Raw genomic sequence first — 20,612 nt, 5'->3', positions numbered from 1 at the left:
CCAGACCCATCTAGGTTCTCCAGTGCTGAGGTTAAAATTTATCACCCTTAAATGTCATCTTCTCAGATGTACAACAAATATCGCTCTTGTTTTAGCTAATTGGATTTGAACCCTTGTAATTCAGTCACAACGCATTCTACGATTGCTTAGTCCAGGCCAGTGTTCAGGGAGACTTTAGGCCCGATTGTCCTCTCACCTACACTAGTGTAACTTGGTTGGGATAACTCTGTTGAAGTCAGTGAAATTATACAGGTGTAAGTGACAGGAGAAGAATGAGGCAATATTCTCGTGATATTTAGTTAGTCTTTGAGCCTGAGAGAACTTCCAGCGACTGTCTTTGCCCAGCTATATGAAAATAAAATCCTCTTTATATTCATTACAACCAAATCCTGTCTCTTCTCTATTAAAATGCTATGAACCCAACTGCCCCTCTGGTGGGAGGAGACTAGCCTTGCTGCTTGTAGAAAGGAACATTGCGAACCTACCTGTATGTTCAGGAGAAGGTAATTAAGAGAGAATGTTATCAACTGATGAGGTGTGGGATTCGGTCAAGAGGACTGGGCCCATCTAACCTGTCGTGATACAGCTTTGGTGATTGAAAAAGGGCATAGACAACTGTGACGATAGCATGTCAGTCCTTGGATAGGGAGTGAGATTTAAAACCCTGAAGAATAGTTCTAGCCCAAGTTGTGGGCTCTGTAAAGTGGCTTAGAATTTGTAATGGTTTTCTTTAAACGTATCTGAGGCCATTGTGGTCAGAATATTTTCTGAGCTGGTTCAATGTTAAATGGTGTCAACATCCTTAAGCCTCATCTAATAAATCAGATTGACATCTGCATCAGAGACAATAATATAATTAAAGTGACAATTCTGCATTATACTGTCCTCCTGTGTTACTAAACTTCTTGGCATAGATTTTGCCTTGGTATAAGAACTAGGGAGTTTGAACCTAGGAGCAACAGGAAAAAAAATCACATCTATGAGAAAAAAAATGTAGTTAAGTTTGCCAATGGTTGTGTGTTTCTTGCTATTTTTCTGTGTATTTGTGTTTGAATAAAAGCAAATCATCCCTACTGAAAAAAATATTAACGAGAATGGGGAAAAAAACCCTTTATATCATAAGTTTTTGTCATTGTGAGTTGAAAACTTTTCTGACCAACCCTACTTGTTGGTAAAGACAATGTTTATTTAGCATAGAAAATAACAAACAATAAAAGCTAAGCATAATATGAACCCAGCTAACCTGAAACAGTACAAAAAGATAGCTAGCCAGACTCCAAGTTGTGTTAAATGAAATATTTGGTTAAGCAAGATGAAAACCTTACATATCAAAGAGGCAAGTTGGGTGCGCTTATATTTTCTTTATTGGCCCAACTCATCTGAACAACAGAAGTGGGTCCAGTAAAATATATTACCTCAACCACCTTGTCTTTTTCATACCCTGGGACCAACACAGCTACAACACCCTGCAATTACATCTCAAAGTCATTTTGTTTCAGCCAGCTGTGGTCAGCCAGTCTGTTTTCTCAGTGCTCTGGCAGTGTGTGTGTGATATCATAACAATGACAGGTGTCTCTCTTAATTTCTTCCACAATCTTTTATAGTATGTGAATTTGTATTATGTTTTTATTAGGATGTTGTAGGTGACCTCATCCAATTATTGTAACATCAATACAAGGGTTGAATTGTCATTCATAAATAAAATATATATGATTAAGTTCCATCAGTCAGTCTATGTTAACACAATTTCCCCTTTCACCAGGCATACAATCTTTTAATTTCCTTCTAATTTGCAAGGATGTATATCCATGAATTCCAGAAACTTGTCACCATTTTCAAAACTTTGTGGGATGTGTGAGGCTTTTTAAGTTGGATGTGTAAATCTTCTTCCTAAAGCCCAAGTAAGGAGTTTATAATAATAATAAATGGAGATATACCTATCTCATAGAACTGGAAGGGACCCCGAAAGGTCATTGAGTCCAGCCCGCTGCCTTCACTAGCAGGACCAATACTGATTTTGCCCCAGATCCCTATATGGTCCCCTCAAGGATTGAACTCACAACCCTGGGTTTAGCAGGCCAATGCTCAAACCACTGAGCTATCCCTATGATGCTATTGAATGGCAGAGCATGATCAGGAAGTGAATCACACCCACCTGGTTGAGAAAAAATCCTGACAAAATGCCATGGTTGCTAGAACTCAGCAAGAACCTAGGGAGAGGAAGAAAAAAGAAGTTTGCTTCCTTTTTTCAATCCATTGGTTGCCTCATCTCTGTTCCACCTTCTCCTGCCCCATAGCCAATAATAATGGAGCTCTCTTCCCACATGCAAAGCCCTAAGCAAAGGAAGTGGTGTTGCTAGATGTTATGTGGCTGGCCTGACATCCTCTGGAAACAGTGCTGCGCTGGATGTGTATGTTGCATGGGGTGGGAGGAGAAGCATCTCTGACATCAGCACCTTCACTCCCACAGCAGCATTAGACCCCCAACCCACAAGCCCAGAGGAACTGCTCACAGTAGGAAGCACTACACGCTTTAGATGTGTGCAGGATTGGGCCAGAAGCTTGAAAAATCAAGCTCTCAGAAGTCAGGAAAAATCAGTTCAGGTGTAAAGCTCAACCTTAACTCTGCCCCCTTGTGCTTATGTCTTCAGATATAATTTCTCTCATTTTATATCTTCATCAATTGTTAGATCCTTAATTCCACGTATAAAAGAATATAGACTGGAATTTTTAATGCAAGCTTAAAGTGACATACAGTACATTCCGATGTGGCCAGGTTTGAAACTCTGTGAGATCTACAAAACATTCCAATTTTGAAACAACTTGACTGATTTTCTGTGAGTTAGAAACGTTTGAAGTTGAATGGCCCAGAGGTAGGGTTGCCAACCCTCCTGATTTCACCAGGACTCTCCTGGAATTGGGCTTTATCTCCTGGAGGCTACTGAAGCCAAACTGGGGGATTTTAGGCCGCTAAAAGTCCAGCGGTGCAGCGGGGCTAAGGCAGGCTCTCTACCTGCCCTGGCTCCGCACCACTCCCGGAAGCGGCCGGCACATCCCTGCAGCCCTTGGGGGGAGGAGGGGGTGACGGGGTCTCCGTGCGCTGCCCCTACCCCGAGAACTGACTCCACAGCTCCCGGGAACTGCGGCCAATGGGAGCTGCAGGGGCGGTACCTGCAGGCAGGGGCAGCGCGCGGAGCCCCCACCCCCAGGGGCTGCAGGGATGTGCCAGCCACTTCCAGGAGCGGCACGGGGCCGGGGCAGGCAGGGAGTCTGCCGTAGCCCTGCTGCGCCACTGACTGGGAGCCGCCTGAGGTAAGCACTGCCTGGCCGGAGCCCTCATCTCCTCCCGCACTCCAACCCCCTGCCCCAGCCCTGAGCCCCCTCCCATAGCCAAACTCCCTCCAAGAGCCTGCACCCTGCACTCCAGCACCCCAATTCCCTGCCCCAGCCCTGAGCCCCCTCCCGCAGCCCACATCCTCTCCCACACCCCAACCTCTGCGCCCCCTCCAGCACCCAAATTCCCTCCCAGAGCTTGCACCCCACACTCCTTCCTGCACCCCAACCCCCAGTCCGGAGCCCCCTCTCACACTCCGAACCCTTCGTGCCCACCCCAGAGCCTGCACCCCCAGCCAGAGCCCTCACTGCCTCCCACACCCCAACCCCCTGTCCCAGCCCGGTGAAAGTGAGTGAGGGTGGGGGAGAGTGAGCGACGGAGGCTGGGGGATGGAATGAGTGGGGCAGGGCCTTGGAGAAGAGATGGGGCAGGGCAAGGGTGTTCGGGTTTGTGAGATTAGATAGTTGGCAACCCTATCCAGAGTTTCAGGTGTGACCCATCAATCTAAACCAAATTGAAGTTGGAGAGAATGCTGATTCTGACACAGTTGTGGGAAGGAAACAATTAAGGTAACAAGGTCACGTGAGTCAGAGCCACTAGATTATGCCAAAGCCCCACAACCAAAATGAGGTAAGTGAGATGTGGTTTTTGTATCTTTAGAAAGCAGTAAAGGACCCACACACTACTTATATAATCTGTAAACTGAGCAAGTTCAAAAAATGAAAAGAAATGTTTTGATCTTTTCCAATTTACTGTGAGAATGTTTGGATTGTCAAATTCTGGGCCATTCCACTTTTAAACATTCAATAGTTTTGAAACTACTGGCATGACTTTCTTCCTCTAGGGTCGGGTTTGTAGATTTCACTGAGACTCTATGAATTGTAACTGCCTGCAAGACAGGTTATATAAGAAATTCTGGTTTGTACTTAATTATATGTTATATTGAATGGCAACAGATAAATTATAAAGATATATGGAAATACCATATATGAAAGTACCATGAGAGCAAAGTTAAACCTTAACTTTCAATCTTTGTTCTGTATTTTAGCGTTTTGAGAGCTTAATTTTGAACCGTAAGATTATGTAAATTCTAGGTTTCTTTGGATTAGAATGAAAAAATATATATATATCACTGTTTACAAATGTAATACAAAGTGTGACCTTTTAGTTTTTTAACTAAACCTGTATTTAGATGGTCTCCATAAACAACATATCTATTACTACATGTTATAAAATGGATCTGATTGATATATGGCAATGTCAATAATTAATTTATTAATAAAGTGATAAAGCAAATATATTTTCACTCTCAAAGAACACTGCATAGATAGGCTATTAGTGTTTTGTCTACACACTTCAGTACTTCCAGGTCCATTAGTATAACAAAATATTCCTTTACAGTATGCTTTCATGAACACGTGTGTGAGGATGAGCAACATGCTATATTGTGTCAATACTTTTGAGAAGAGCAAAGCTGAAGTGAGAGAAGCAGTGTCTATCCAACAGTGAAGTAATAAATGCCAGTTGTAGTTTGGGGTCTATGGTTCTGGGAAGTAGGATTGAGCTCTTGTGGATGTAATATTGCTCTTTGCTTCCCTGAGGATGCTCCAGATTGAGTGAAATTTGGAGACTAGGAAAAGGGATGAGAGGGACTAGAAAGAGAAAAGACAAATGGTTTCTCCTCTTCGAAGTATAATTGTCTGCTGCTTTCTCAGAAATTGCTTCTGTTAGAGTAGTAGTGGAGTGGCCCAAGCTTTGCAATAAGCTTGAGCTTAGTGTGTACTATTTTACTGTAAACTGTAATGGAGGGGGACAGATGTAGAGACTCTCACCTATCCTCTCATTGTAAATCTTTTGAAAGTAATAATAAAGTTCGATTAGTGTATACAATTACATGCTGCACGCACACAATAATAGAATAATAGAAATGTAGGGCTGGAAGGGACCTCAGTAGGTCATCTAATCCAGTCCCCTGCACTGAAAAACCATTCCTGACAGGTGTTTGTCTAACCTGCTCTTAACAATGATGGAGGTTCCAGTGCTTAATTACGCTTACAGTTAGGAAGTTTTTCCTAATGTCTAACCTAGATCTCCCTTGCTGCAATTTAAGCGGATGAATTCTTGTCCTGTCCTCCGCAATTAGGAGAACAAGTTGTCACCCTCCTTTTTATAACAACCTCGTAGGAACTTGAAGACTGTTGTCATGTCCTCCCTCAGCCTTCTCTTCTCCAGACTAACCAACCCAATTTTTTCAATCTTTTTTCAAAGGTCATGTTTTCTAGACCTTTAATCACTTTTGTTGCTTTCTTCTGGTCTTCGATTTGTTCACATTTCTCTTGGATCAGTGTTATAGAGAGATATGCACAGCTGTTTGCCCCTCTCCTGGTATTAATACATACTCTGAGTTAATAAGTAAAAAGTGATTTTATTAAATACAGAAAGTAGGATTTAAGTAGTTCCAAGTAGTGACAGACAGAACAAAGTGAATTACCAAGTAAAATAAAATAAAACACGCCAGTCTATGTCTAATCCAACTGAATACAGATAAAATCCTCACCAGTTCCAGAATGCTTCCTTTTACAGACTAATCTCCTTTTAGTCTGGGTCCAGCAATCACTCACACTCCTTGCAGTCACTGTCCTTTGTTCCAGTTTGTTTTAGGTATCTTTGGGGGTGAAGAGGCTCTCTTTTTAGCCAGCTGAAGACAAAATGGAGGGGTCTCCCCTGGGCTTAAATAGACTTTCTCTTGTGGGTGGAGACCCCCTCCTCTCTCCTATGCAAAGTCCAGCTACAAAATGGAATTTTGGAGTCACCTGGCAAAGTCACATGTCCATGCATGACTGAGTTCCTTACCAGCCAAGCCACATTCCTGGGAAAGCCCAGATGTGGATTGGTGTCTCCAAGTTCATTGTTGGCTTAAGTGTTTCTTGATTGGGCACTTACTGAGAATAGTCTTTTCTCAGGAAGCTGACCAACTGCTTCACTACAGCCTACTTAGAATAAAACAAGTATGCAGCCAATATTCATAACTTCAAATACAAAAATAATACATGCATACAAATAGGATTAATAGATTCAGTAGATCATGACCTTTACAGAGATATGTTACATGGCATATGTAGCATTAAACATATTCTAGTTATGTGTTTTTTATATATATATATATATATATATGTACATACATTCATAAGCATATTTCCATAAAGCCTTATGGGTGGCATCGTCACGCCCTCCTTCTGAACTTACTGCCAGAGGCTTGGACAATTTATGAGTTTACCTGGTATAAGCTTTATACAGGGTAAATCGGATTTCTTTGGGTTTTAGACCCCATTGGGAGTTGGGCATCTGAGTGTTAAAAACAAGAACGCTTCTGTAAGTTGCTTTCAGTTAAGTCTGCAGCTTTGGGGCAAGAAATTCAGACCCTGGGTCTATGTTGGAGCAGACGGGTGTGTCTGGCTCAGCAAAACAGGATGCTGGGGTCCCGAGCTGGCAGGGAAAGCAGGGGCAGAGGTAGTCTTGGCACATCATTGGCAGCTCCCATGGGGGGGTTCTGTGATCTAACCCATCACAACCACAAAAACAAAATGTGATCTCAAGCTGCTGGCTGTGCAGCAGGAAAACAGCTCTCAGACCTGTGAAAACAATAGTGGACAAGTGCACCCAACAAAAGAGGTTCACTTCCATTTCTTTCAAACATTTTTCCTACCCTTTGTTTGGTGAGTGAGCATGTGAGTGAAGTGTGTGTGAAATGAGTGAGTGAACGTGTGAGTGAATTGTCTTGTGGGATTACCAGTCCACTGGGCTTCAGCAAGCAGTTCCAACACAGTTATTGAACATGGGTAATTTAAAGGGGTGTTTAACACTTCATGTCTGATATACACAAGTCTTCACGGAAGAACTGGTGCTTCACCATGTATGAAAAAAATGATTGGCATTTTGAGATGTTACAGACTAACTAATTCTATAGTGAACATTTTCCATGTTGATTTGGTTGCTCAGTAATGTAGTGTGTGACGCCACTTCTGGTAGGTATGCTCAGAAGCTGCCTATTGGATTGGGTCCCATTCAAAATCGGGCTGGGGGGGGAGGAAGAGGTGGTGCTGGTGCCCACTTCATAACTTTTAGCCCAATGGTTAGAGCACTCACCTGGGATCAGGGTTCAGTTTCCCTGAAGGGGTGGGGAGCATTTAACAGGGGTCTCCCACCTCTGAGGGGAGTGCTCCAACCGGCAAGCTATGGAATTCTTTTGTTGTGGGACTACTTCTATTGAAGCTGTTCACTTGCTGACCCAGTGCACCGATTGCCTTCATCCTCTGAGAGTTAACACTGTGCTTTTGAAAATACAATCATCTTAACAAAGGCCGCGGAGGTAACTTGCTGTGCAGATAGCAAAATAATCTTTAGCCCACCCAACCCCCGGGTCAGCAGACAACTCTATGTACAGTAAGCACTGTGTCCGAATCTCTGTGGAGGTGGCCTTTACAACTCTAGAACTCTTATAACCTCATTATGTCAAAACAAGTTAATAGCACAAACAGAGCCAGGCTGGGGCATAGTCCTTTGATCTTAATCGGGCCATTCCTGCTGAGCTGCCAGAAATTTATTTTTTTACTTGGGTAACTCATTGGGACATCATTAAAACTAGTAGACTTTCAGCAGCTACAAAATCCAGTTCATTTTATCAAGCTAACTAGTCCAATAATAGCAATGGCCATTTCCTGGAGCTTTACTAATCCTTCCACAGGGAGAATAGAATACAACCTTTCACCTTCCCCAAAATGATCACATTTTTGAAACCTTCCTGATTAATTCACAACTGTTAGTCTCCAGATAAGTCATTTGCCTACCACTATGACAGACATATTATCAAGCACAGAGCATGTATGGGTAGGTCTTTGTGTGAATGCAGTACAGTACTTTCAGAAGGAAGGAGGGGCCTAGAACCCATCACAGAGAACATCACAAAGACACAGAGTATTTGAGGCCATTGGTTTCTCATACAAAACAACTAAAAACAAACTAGTTGTAGTTCAGATCCATTGTGAAATATGAATGCCGTCAATAAGATACAGTATTTTCTTCTGTTGCCAACAGAATTGTCTGTAAATGCCCTTAGAAAAGGGTTTTTATTCTGTGTGTAGGGACATACAATGTGTGTGTGACCTGTTCCCAGTAAGCCAATTTTATCAGTATTCTCCAAAGATTTACAGCTAGAAAAGGCAAAATGTTATATCTTGAATAATCTTAAACAATTATTTCTCTCTGCTGATGCTAATTTAAATATTTAAACAAATCATTCTGAAATTAAGAAAACATGATCAAAGGTTTTTTTCCTTCCTACTGAGTGTGCTTCAATGTGTAATATATAAATGTGGGCTTTTATTAGCCACCAAGTAGTTCTGAATTATGAATAAATATTCTGTTTAAAAACCCAGCTGCAGAGAGATTAGAAGCAGGGTGTTTTTTTCAGAAGCTTCACTGGTGCACTTCTGTTTGCTGGATGTATTTATAATTTACTGGAATGCAAGGCTTTCTTTGCAGAATCCTTAATTCTAATCCTGAATCTTAACTGCAACCTGAACTTTAATCCTTTAATGTGTTTTAAATTGTCCATATATAAGACATGGGTCCATGCCACATCCTATTAGATCTTCAGCTGATGTCAGAGTAGCCCCATTGACTTTAGTGGAGCTCCATGGATTTACACCAGCAGAGGGCGTGGCTCAGCATTTAGATCTGGAGTCTGAGCATTTCATATCTGAGATGTCCCCGTCTAGAGCCTGACTCTTGCATCCACTCCTGCAGTATAAAGCAAATTCAGCCTCTTCACGATTCTCCCTGTATGGAAGGAATCCCCAAGTAGTGTAAAACCACCATAGCAACTCTTGCACAAGTCCCTTCCCAGCCCACAGCATGTGGGGATTCTTGTGAGGGCGAAAAGTGAGGAGCTGTGCACTGTTCTGCCTCATCAATCCTCAGCTGACAGAATAGCCTCTTGGGGCTGTGGGCAGCTGGGCCAAAAGGGCTCTTGACCTGTGCAAGGGCCAGGTTGGTTCCTGGCTTGGCCCGTTGTCAGGGGGAATGCAGAGGTGGTGCAAAGCTGCCTTCTCCCTCCAGCTACTGAGTTCTGCCCCAGCGAATCTGTCCCAGCGAATCTGGACCCATTTGACTCTCAGTAAAGATGGGACAGTTAATGGAATTCAGCTATAGGTCCGGATTTTTAACAACCCCAGATTTCAGTGGTGTTTGGATCCAGGAATTTGGTTCTGGCCAATTTCTTTTTTACATGGAAATGAAGCTTTATCAAGGGGGGAAAATGCTGGTTCTTAATTTGAACCAAGCTGTCATAGTCCAGTTTTTGCACGTGTGCTTGGTGGTCTTTTTTTAAAACTAATAGTTTAGATTAGGGCTGTCAAGCGGTTAAAAAGATTAATTGCATGATTAAACAATAATAGAATACCATTTATTTAAATATTTTAGGATGTTTTCTAAATTTTCAAATATATTGATTTCACTTACAACACAGAATACAAAGTGTACAGTGCTCACCTGATATTTATTTTTGAGTACAAATATTTGCACTGTAAAAAACAAAAGAAATAGTATTTTTCAATTCACCTAATACAAGTATTGTAGTGCAATCTCTTTATAATGAAGGTTGAACTTACAAATGTAGAATTATGTACAAAAAATAACTGCATTCAAAAATAAAACAATGTAAAATTTTAGAATCTACAAGTCCACTCAGTCCTACTTCAGCCAATCGCTCAGACAAACACGTTTGGTTACAATTTGCAGGAGATAATGCTGCCCACGTCTTGTTTACAATGTCACCTGAAAGCGAGAACACTATTCGCATGGCACTGTTGTAGCTGGCATCGCAAGATATTTACGTGCCAGATGCTCTAAAGATTCATATGTCCCTTCGTGCTTCAACTACCATTCCAGAGGACATGCGTCCATGCTGATGACGGGTTCTGCTTGATAACGATCCAAAGCAGTGCAGACCGACGCATGTTCATTTTAATCATCTGAGTCAGATGCCACCAGCAGAAGGTTGATTTTCTTTTTTGGTGGTTCGGGTTCTGTAGTTTCCTCATCGGAGTGTTGCTCTTTTAAGACATCTGAAAGCATTCTCCACACCTCGTCTGTCTCAGATTTTGCAAGGCAGCCATGATGGTGAAGCTTATGCCAATAGCCTCCATCTGTTCTTCCATCTTTCTCCCGTCCCCTAAGTCTCTTTCTTTAAGCACCCAAACAGAGAAGAATGGTTGGAATAGCACAGCCCCTCATTATTTTGTCCACCAATTAGGCCTAATATCTGACATCCCAATTTTGGTTCATTAATTTCTGAACCCACATTTTCTTATCTGCCAAGCATGATCGTAACACAGTCCTTGAGTTATATCAGTGAGCCTTTTTGTTTAGATTAATTTTAGTCTGCCACCCTTTCATATCTTTTCCCATCAACATTTGTTATTAAAGGTTATTGTGACATCTTATGAATTTTTACATACTTTTTACAGTTGAGCTCAGAATTAGGGTAAATTTGTAGGCTCAATTATCAGAACACTCTTTCCCTCTAATTAGGAGAGGGGTGGGACTGTATTAGTGCCTTGGCACATCTGAAATATTCTAATATATATCCAGGTATCTTTCATTATATAATTCACAAAACTCTCAGAGATATTTAGATTAGCCCTTAAAAATCTCTGAATAAAATAAAAATCATGCATTTGATTGCATCTTCATTTCTTTCATATGCTTAAGTGAGGAATGTGTTTTACTAGGGCTGATATTAGATGTGTATGGTAATAATGAAATTCTTGAGAGCTTAAGTGCCATAGGCATTATATTGGCCCTCTGCACGTGGGTGAATTGTTCTTTGCCAGTTGCCATGTTCCTTTGTAATAAAGTAAAGAATGGCAGTTGAATTGCTGCTTCCTGGAAAAACAATTGCATGTGACCCGGTATTATCATGTTGCTTTGTTTACTCTAGATACGCTTTATACTGCTGTTCAGCCGACAAGGGAAATTAAGACTGCAGAAGTGGTACATAACGTTACCTGACAAAGAGAGGAAAAAGATCACACGGGAAATTGTTCAGATTATTCTGGCTCGCAGTCAAAGGATGAGCAGTTTTGTCGACTGGAAAGACCTAAAGCTAGTTTACAAAAGGTGTGAGTAGTTTTATAAGAATAAATATATATATATAGAGAGAGAGACAGACACACACACACACACCTTAATCTTGTAAATGCTACTAGGATGAAGTACATGAGGAACAATGAGTGCCATGAGGGTTTGAAAATGCTGTATGTAAGAGCCTGAAACTAGGAACAATGCAGGTTGATTCTAAACAAAATCAGCTTGCCTTTCCCCATTCCATAAATTGACACAGTGAATTGCCATTAGAAAAATACTGGTATTGCTTACCACTGAAGAAAAATGGGAGTAAGAATTGATTGACAGTTTAAATTATAGAAGATGCTATGCCTAGCTAATCTTGCTAATTTAAAGGTATTGTGCTGAAAAGCATGTTGTGCTTTGTCAGTGTATTGCAAGGTTACACACACTGTATTGAGGAGCCTTCTGCCAAATCATAGCTTTGAAGTATTTACCATTCTGGAATTTGTATCTTCCCCAGGTACATGAGCCTGAGTGATAACAGGCTATCCCTGCCTTTATAGTTACAGGAGAGAAATGAAGGCCCTAAAACAGAAGTCCACCCTTATTCAGCAAAGCACTAAAATTAAGCATGTTCTTAAGTGCTTTGTTGAAAAGGGATAGACCGACATAGGTTTAGATGCTTTGCTGAAATGGTGCTCCAGCCACTACCCGGAGAAGAATGCTCCAGTGGATATTCCTCCTCCCCCCTCATGAAACTAGATTAACTAAATATAAAACTGTGCTACCAATCAGAAGAAAGAATTGATCAGCACGAGTAGTTACATGTAATCTGTTTCTTGAAAAATGCACAAATTACCCTATTAACCATTTGGTAGCCTGAATAGTGGCCCAAATGTTCGTTCTTTCTATGCATTTTTTTTTTTTAAAGCACAACATTATTCTACAATCTAAAACAATACACCTACAGTAGGGGCTACTGCAGCATTTGGGGAGATTTTTGTCCCTTACCAGTTGTTATTTTTAAATGTAGTCCTGAAGCTTAAACACTGAGGAGGTATTCAACAAATCTACTCAGCTTTTTTACAAAAGAATAATTATTTACTGTTATTAATATATTCCTTTTAAAATAAAGGTGCTGAGAGAGGAAAATTCATTCAACTGTTAAGTTACAGCTCCACTAGAGAGTTCACAGCAGTGGAGTTGCGTCGGTGCAGCTGCGCTGCTATAAGCTCTCTGTGGTAACTGCTCTAAGCCAGTGGGAGAGAACTCTCCCGTCGGCTTACCTACTCCAGCCCCACTAGCAGCAGTAGCTATGTCAGCAGGAGAAGCTCTCACACCGATCTAGTGCTGTCCACACCGGCACTTAGGTCAGTATACTTTATGATGCTAAGGGGGGATGGCTTTTTCATACCCCTGAGCAACGTAAATTATACCACAGTAAGTGCTAGTGTAGACATAGCCTTACTGTAGAGAACAGACTTGCATAGGCAGGGATATGAACCAAATTATCTCTGTGATTGAGTTATTACTTCAGGTTTTACCAAGCACTCACCCATTTTCATTTTTATAGGTATGCTAGTTTATATTTTTGCTGTGCAATAGAAGACCAGGATAATGAGCTGCTGACACTAGAGGTTGTTCATCGTTATGTAGAACTACTGGACAGGTATTTTGGAAATGTAAGTTTCCTTTTCTTCCTTAAGTTGTGATAATTTTTGCCCTTTAGTTGTTTGTCACAGAGTCAGGTGTGAAAATCTCTGTAGCTGCTCTTACTCAACCTTTCCCTCTGCCTTGGTTGTACCATGTCCACACATCCAGCATGAGGTGGATATGACAGTAAAATAGTGCCCAGGCTATTATAGGGAGTTTATGTCCCATAATATGCCCGACCCCAAAGAGAATCCAATCCTGACATTTCACATGCCACATCTCTTCCCAAGGGAGATATCTAGAAAGTTTTTGGGAAAAATCAGAAAAAGAATTTTAAAATGGGGGGAGGGGGAGTGTTTGTTGTTTTGTTTTAAATTTTCAAAAATGACCTTACTTTTTTTAGCTCATATCAAGCAACAGGAAACACTGCATGAGGGCAAGAGATCAGCAGGGTGTGCGGGACTAATGAGGCTGGTATGGGCCAGGGGACATGGAGATGGTCCAGGGGAGGCATTGGGTGCTGCAGGAGACCCACTTTTATGAATGTTTTCTACCATGTTTTCTTGAGCAGTTGATTTATCTGACTCCTCCTTAACATAAATCATTGTGCTGTGTCTTCCATTGTCTTTTTGTTTTTGGTCTGTCAGAGACTGTAAGATGTTTGGGGCAGAGAATATGTCTTATTAAAAGTTGTTTCATGAAGTAAGTATTCTATAACAAAAAGTGTTTAAACAAATCTGTTTATACTTACTTAGTCTTTGTTCATGCAGAGAAGAATATGATTTCACTAGCGCCAAAGTTGTGATATCACTTAATATTCAGTATTTCTATTTCTTACTTTACTGTCTGCCACAAGAGTGCATACGCTGAATAGGTTTGGCAATCTGTAAGCTCTAGGAATGCTAATACATATAATGCTATAATATTGTGCCTAAATGTGTATTTTGCTTCATCAGGTTTGCGAGCTGGATATTATCTTTAATTTTGAAAAGGCTTATTTTATTCTTGATGAGTTTATAATGGGTGGAGAAATACAAGAAACATCAAAGAAATCAGCAGTGAAAGCTATAGAAGATTCTGATATGTTACAAGAGGTAAGACAGAGGCACACACCTCGCTACAGTTTTTTTTGTCTGACAGGAGTAGTGTTTGATATCCCAACATGTCTGAAGTTTAGTACTACGAGGTACAACCGTATAATTACAAAAGGTGGCAATATCTTATACCCTTCGTTCAATCCTCTGGCATCCTGTGATATGGTATTAAGTTATTCATATGCTATCGGTGGCTACTTTGCAAGTAGAATGGTTGTTAATCAGTCATGTCAGTTGCTAGATATTAGACACTGCATTAAGAATTTGTTTTATATAATTTTTAAATGACGTTTAACACGTCATGGTAGAGGGCCTGAATGTTCAAGTTTTTTGTTTTGTTTTGTTTCACTAATAAAGTGACAAATGACCTACATGGTAATATCAAAATCAACACAAGTATGTGCTGGTAACCTCCAGTTTGTCCATAACTAGACCATGTAATGGTTCCTATGAAGAATAGGTGTGAGACTTTTATTCAAAAACCTGCAGGAATGAGCTTCATTTTCCTACACTGTAAATTACCTTAGTGAGCCGAGAATGGTAAGAACTGGCAAACGCTATGGATGATTCAATTTTCAGGACGATCATTAACATGGAAGAAAATGAGAGGCTGGTAGAACTAGTTAGGAAAACACTATGTGAATAGGCCCTTTGCATTTTTTTTTTTTTTTTTCCCCCATTACAAGCTGGTATTTGCACATGCTGATAGGGTGAAACAGCCAGAGTGGGTTAAGAGCAGCCTGTGCATAACTCAGAATGGGTTTAAAGGGGGTGGGGTGAGAGGCAAGGGGAAAGGCCTCTGCTGTCTGCTTTGGTCAAAGGAAAAGCTTTGTTTCATATTTGAATAATACTCTCTGCCCTGGAGCATGGGCCTGAGGGAGGCACGGGCAAGGCACTGGTTCTTTCCTGAGCTGTTGAGAGAGCCCACCAGCTTGCAGTAGTGGCATGTACAAAAGGCTAGCTAGATATAGCAACTACATGTGCAAGTTCAGTCTAACAGGGTTTTAAAGTATTATTATTGTAGATATTTCATTGATTAGTGTTCATAGGGCCTGGATCTGATGGAAATCAATCAAAAATTCCAACCCTGTTCAATGGGAACAGCTCAGGTCCTTACTGTATTTCATAGTATTTTACAATCTGTAACACCTCACTTGCTATTTTTTTTTCTTTCAGACAATGGAGGAATATATGAACAAACCTGCATTTTAACTTTAAAACCTCTTGGAGGGACAGAGATGCTGCTTACTATCTGTAAAATTCACTTGTTGAAATTGCTTTTCTATGTGCCAGAGCCTCTGAGAAATACCAAAAACCAATAACTAAAGGGATTTGTATAGTAGTCAAAATGAAGGTCAGCTCCAGTAGCGTATATTGTTCTATATAGGAGTTTCTTAAAACTGTTATTACACTTAATCTAGCCACTATCCTCCTCCTAGACTAAAAACTAGTTTTTATACAATGGCTTTTAGCTATGAACTTTTTCAGTCTAAGAAAATATTTGCAAAAGATATTTATACTAGTTTTAGTCCATCACTGATTGCATCAGTATACTTTTGTAATAATATATTTTTTGAATGTAATGATTATTCTGGTCTAATAATAATAATTTTTCTTAAAAGCTGGGTTTTTTTTTTCCTGGAGTCTGCTTTGAACATGTGTTAACACTTAAAATGCATATGCATCTCTTCAGCTCACCCTCTCCTGCCACTTCCTAGTAGGGGTACTACCTTCCTTCTACCACTGGCTCTTCCACCCAATAAAATGAGAGCTCTTCCACCCCCTAAGCACACCACCTCCACTTAGTACTAGAAGGCCACATTCCTAGTCTAAGTCGGATTCTGTGATCTTCTATGCCCTTCATGGTTCTACGTGGCTGTTCTTCTCTGCTGCTATGTTCTGATGTCTTATTTCCATGTTTTTTCCCCACCCCAGCCTGACCTTCCGGTATAACCTTCCCTCTTGTTAGATCCGGGACCAAAGAAGAAAGGGACTGACTGGTAGACCCCACTGGGAGGGCAGGTCTTGAGAGGGAGAGATTATTCCTGGCAAGAAGGACTGTTGGTGTCTGGTGGAATTTACTCCTCCCTCGAGTACCAACTTACTCTAACTTTTAGTGTCCAGAAATGGCTACTCCTCTCCAACACAGTCCCCTGAAAACTAGCCAGTCCAAAGTTGGCATACACATAGAAATTAGCCTGTTTCTTAAAAGTTGCAAGTGGCCTAATATTGATAAGAATGGACACTATAATAAACCCCATTGTAATTTTGCAGACTACACAAAGATGGAAGAGACCAAGAATAACAAGACAGAGATGAGAATAATCAAATATTTGGACTAACTTTATAATAATGTTTTGATAAAGTGTTTCAGAAGAGAGGAAAAATAGCATGTTACCTTGTCTAGTTTCCTTCCAATGATGTATTTTTTCCCTTTGGGTTGACCTTGAATGCTTTGACCTGTTTGTAGTTTGACTGAACTCACATCACTTGAGTGATTATTTCATTCTAATAGGCTTCTAAGTTAAAAGACCTTTTCCTAGTTATTAAGTTTTCTTTTCTCTATTTCATCATCACATTATTCTTCTCTAGACCCTTTCCAAATCATGAAATTGTCTTCTATATAATTTAGGGAATTCTTTACTTTTGGGTGACAAATACACAGAGATTACAGGTTTGATTTCCCCAGTAATGTATGGGTTTTTTTTCTCCTTCACTTCCAATCTTTTTGGCACTATGGTAAAAGCCATATTTCAGTTCCTTTTTCATCATTAAACTTCTTGAATTATTATTCTAAATATTTCACTGCTACTCCCTTCAGAGTCTATTTGTATCTTACTGGTTTTCTAAATACTTTGACATACAGCACCAACTTTGTTAATTACCAGCCCACTTCTTTTCTGTCTGTTATCTAATTTGTTAGTCAAACTTGTGAGTAGTCAGTTGGTAGTATCATACTGCTCACTTGTTCATTACTCTAGCCATCTGTTTTCTCCATATTGATGTCAAAGTGATACTTCCAATACCATGGAAAAAGTGAAAACACTGAAGGCTTTAAATAGCTTCAGAACATTGGTTTTAACATTCAATTACATGAAACTGGGTGACTGCATATTATTTCATCGTGGTTTGAACTGCAGTAATTTAATGATAAATTCAGTATTTTTAAATCAGTTCATACCGTATACAGATGATCTTTTAAAATACTGGCTATTCAGATTATTAAGTCACTTTAACATTTAAATCATTATTAGTTTACTTTCTTCTCACTTATTTTATGCCAATTTCTGATACTCTTACTCACATTGATTAGAACTTTATTCCTCAAGCTGTCTCAGTGAGATCAGATGGAGCAGCTAAAGGGCTAAGATATTACTCAGTGCGTGTAAGAGTATCAAAATCTGGCCCTTTGTGATCGTTCTAACAAGGAACATAAGGCTTTACTTTATAGCAATAATACATAAGAGACCTGGAGGGATGCTTATGAAGAAGTATTAATCTCACGAGTAGAGAGCTAGGTGCTTGTATAACCCACATCAACATCGTATCTGAGTTAAATAACGTGACCCAAATTCTCTGCCATGCCCAGTTTGGGGGACTGCAAGGAGGCTGCTTGTGGCTCCCTTACTGTCAGGTTGCATCTACCCTAGACATGCTATAGACACTGCATAGATTAGCACTTCATGAGGTGCTGTGGTTTATGCTAGCTGGCTGCAGCTCCCCAACAGGCCAGCTGAAGGTTGCTGAAGTGCAGTGTGCTCCAGCCTCAGTCTCTTCCCACCAATAATGCCCTCTACACAAGGGCTACAGAGTGGGAATGATAGAGGCTTGCCTAGCTCTCTGGCCTTCTGTGAACTCATCAGCAGATGGAAACCAGTGACTTTCCACTCGTGCTAGGAGCTGAGCTTTGTCCACACGGTGTGGCTAAGTAATGGTTAATGGGAGGCACAAGCCTACAACTATCAGCATATGAAGGTTTTAAACAGTGAAGAGGAAGAGACCTTATTTAGAATGGTACAGGTGGGTTACAACTGGATGGAATGGGAACAAGTTATTGTTCAGAAGGATTATGAAACCTTAGATTTATTTCACTTTCTATACAGTGTCAGTAACTCAGATAACTTAATTCATATTGTTACATAATAGCAAAAAACCCCAAATACATTATAGAATCACTTTTAGGCCCTATCCTGCCAGGGCCGGCTCCAAGGTTTTGGCCGCCTCAAGCAGCCAAACAAAAACAACAACAAAAAAAGCCGCGATCGCGATCTGCGGCGGCAATTCGGTGGGAGGTCCTTCGCTCCGAGCAGGAGTGAGGGACCGTCCGCCGAATTGCCACCGAACAGCTAGTCGTACCGCCCCTCTCCGAAGTGGCCGCCCCAAGCACTTGCTTGGTAAGCTGGTGCCTGGAGCCGGCCCTGTATCCTGCAATGCTTTGTGGGTATGGATGTCCCTCTTCCTACAGAGAGTCCCACTTCAAAGGGACCCTATACAGATGCAGGGACTGGGCTGCACTCAGTGTATTGCAGGGTCGGAGCCTTAATATCTCATATTACATTTGATCTTGGTTATTCTTAAAATAGCCAAGGTATAAAATTACAACTGTCTTAGTGTTGCCCAATTTGACAGTATTGGTAGTTTCCCTACTAAATTTCAATCTCTCTGTACATTCCATCCAATAGAAAATGTCCGATTTAAACTTTACTAAGTCTATGAGAAAGACTATTTGGTGTCATTACTGACTGATTATCAAACAGTTATCAATAAAGCAGGAAATAAGTAATACTAATATTGGTTGTAATAAGCAGCCTAAATACCAAGATAACTGCATTTTCTCTTGGATTTTATCTGAACTCTCCTTGCTGAAGAGCTTAGAGTGCGCACAGCCTCATTTTCTCAAAATAACCATTCAACATGGGCATGTTTTGGCCTAGATTTCTTTCTTTGCTCTTGCCAGCTGTGCTGACTATAAGCTTTTCCATTTTCTTATTAGCATTCTCTGCCTGTGGGATTCTTCCTGCGATCTCGTCACCTACCAGTGGTGACAGGGCTGGTTCTCTGCTATACAGCTAATTGGGACTGGTGGGTTGGGGCATCAATGAGTGTATTAGGGCAATTAGAGTTAGATATCAATAACAGATATATGTCCATATTAAAAACTGACAATCAAATGCGATGGGGGGGGCATGCCCATGTATTGCAAGACCTCATGAAGTCTCATGGATTCTTATTAGTTCTCACTGAATTTGTGGTTGGTATTTTGTTCCTCAATTTCTAGCTCATTGAAGTATATTGACTGTTTACAAATATCTGGGTGGGAATCACCTTGGTAGGCTACTTCCTACAAAGCAGTGTGTTTGACAAAGGCCCTTTCAAATAGGAGCTGTGCCAAAAAAAAAAAAAAAAAAGGGAAACAAAGTCTATGAAATGTATATGCTTTCAAAAACAACCAAAAACCAGGAGGGAAAATATCTAATGTTTGGGTCCAGTGTTGGCTTTTGAAAATATTTGTTGGACAGATTAGCATGAGTAACATTTTGCGGTAAGAGGACTGATTATTTATTTACTTTATGATCCTTCCAACAGGAAATGTATGGTTGAGCACTATCTTGCATAGAAGTAATACAACACAATAAGGAGATCAGGGATGGGGAGAAATGATTTATGAAGAAAGAATAAAAGAGCTAAATACTGTAGCTGAGATTTTCAAGGCTGCCCTAAGGGATTTAGATGCACCATTCTCATTGAAAATAATAGGACTGAAAACTGTTCTTACGGAGGAAAATCCCCTGCCCATGCTGGTCAATAAAATTCTACTACTCTTCAAATATGTTTTGAATTTTTTTTGAAGCACAGCTTCAGATGCTAGGGGAGATTTGGGGGCTCTGCATGAGCACCAGGATCAACCCTGCTGGAGCTCATTGCAGAGTCAAGGCCTGACACATGGGGGGGGGGGGGGGGGGGGGGGGGGGGGAAACTGCTGTCAGAATTCTGAGAGGTAGAACCAGGTAAAAAATATTTCTGGGGAAAAAATCTGGAGAATTTGGCAACCTTTACTGAATTCAATAGTGTGTGTATTCTTTGGCAAGATCATGGTATAAATAAAATCCAGTTATTGTATTAAATGACTTTTGATCAAGGAAATTTTTATAAGGTCGAGGTTTAAATATATCAATGGAAGTTTAGAGCAGAAATAAAGAATGAATTGCCGCATTGCACAGAAACTTGCTGTCATGGAAACCTATTGACTCAGACTATGACTAATGGGATCCAGGCTAAAAGAAATGATGTAGCTATTCAGCAAACCCTAAAAAAGACCAAGGTATATGATAATACAATGGAGTTCTATTTATTCTAAATTCCACTGGTTTATCTATTAAAAGAAAGAAGGATAACAGCCCTCA

The 20,612-nt window shown here is 40.6% G+C and overlaps 1 protein-coding gene across 1 annotated transcript in view; it reads left to right on the top strand.

The window, feature by feature from the left end:
• The window catches only part of AP1S3 (adaptor related protein complex 1 subunit sigma 3), a 29,349-nt gene extending 10,888 nt beyond the window's left edge, over nt 1-18,461 (top strand). The window contains exons 2-5 of the mRNA XM_024193199.2: nt 11,334-11,512; nt 13,035-13,143; nt 14,071-14,208; nt 15,385-18,461. Coding sequence (XP_024048967.1) covers nt 11,334-11,512; nt 13,035-13,143; nt 14,071-14,208; nt 15,385-15,420 — 462 coding nt within the window. The 3' untranslated portion in view covers nt 15,421-18,461. The remainder of the gene's footprint in view (nt 1-11,333; nt 11,513-13,034; nt 13,144-14,070; nt 14,209-15,384) is intronic.
• The last annotated feature ends 2,151 nt before the right edge of the window (nt 18,462-20,612 follow it).

The sequence above is a fragment of the Terrapene carolina genome, unplaced genomic scaffold (assembly GCF_002925995.2).
Source record: "Terrapene carolina triunguis isolate 2854851 unplaced genomic scaffold, T_m_triunguis-2.0 Scaffold88, whole genome shotgun sequence".
Classification (NCBI taxonomy): Eukaryota; Metazoa; Chordata; order Testudines; family Emydidae; genus Terrapene; species Terrapene triunguis.
The sequence above is the reverse complement of the archived record's forward strand: the minus strand, read 5'-3'. Positions and strand labels throughout refer to the sequence as shown.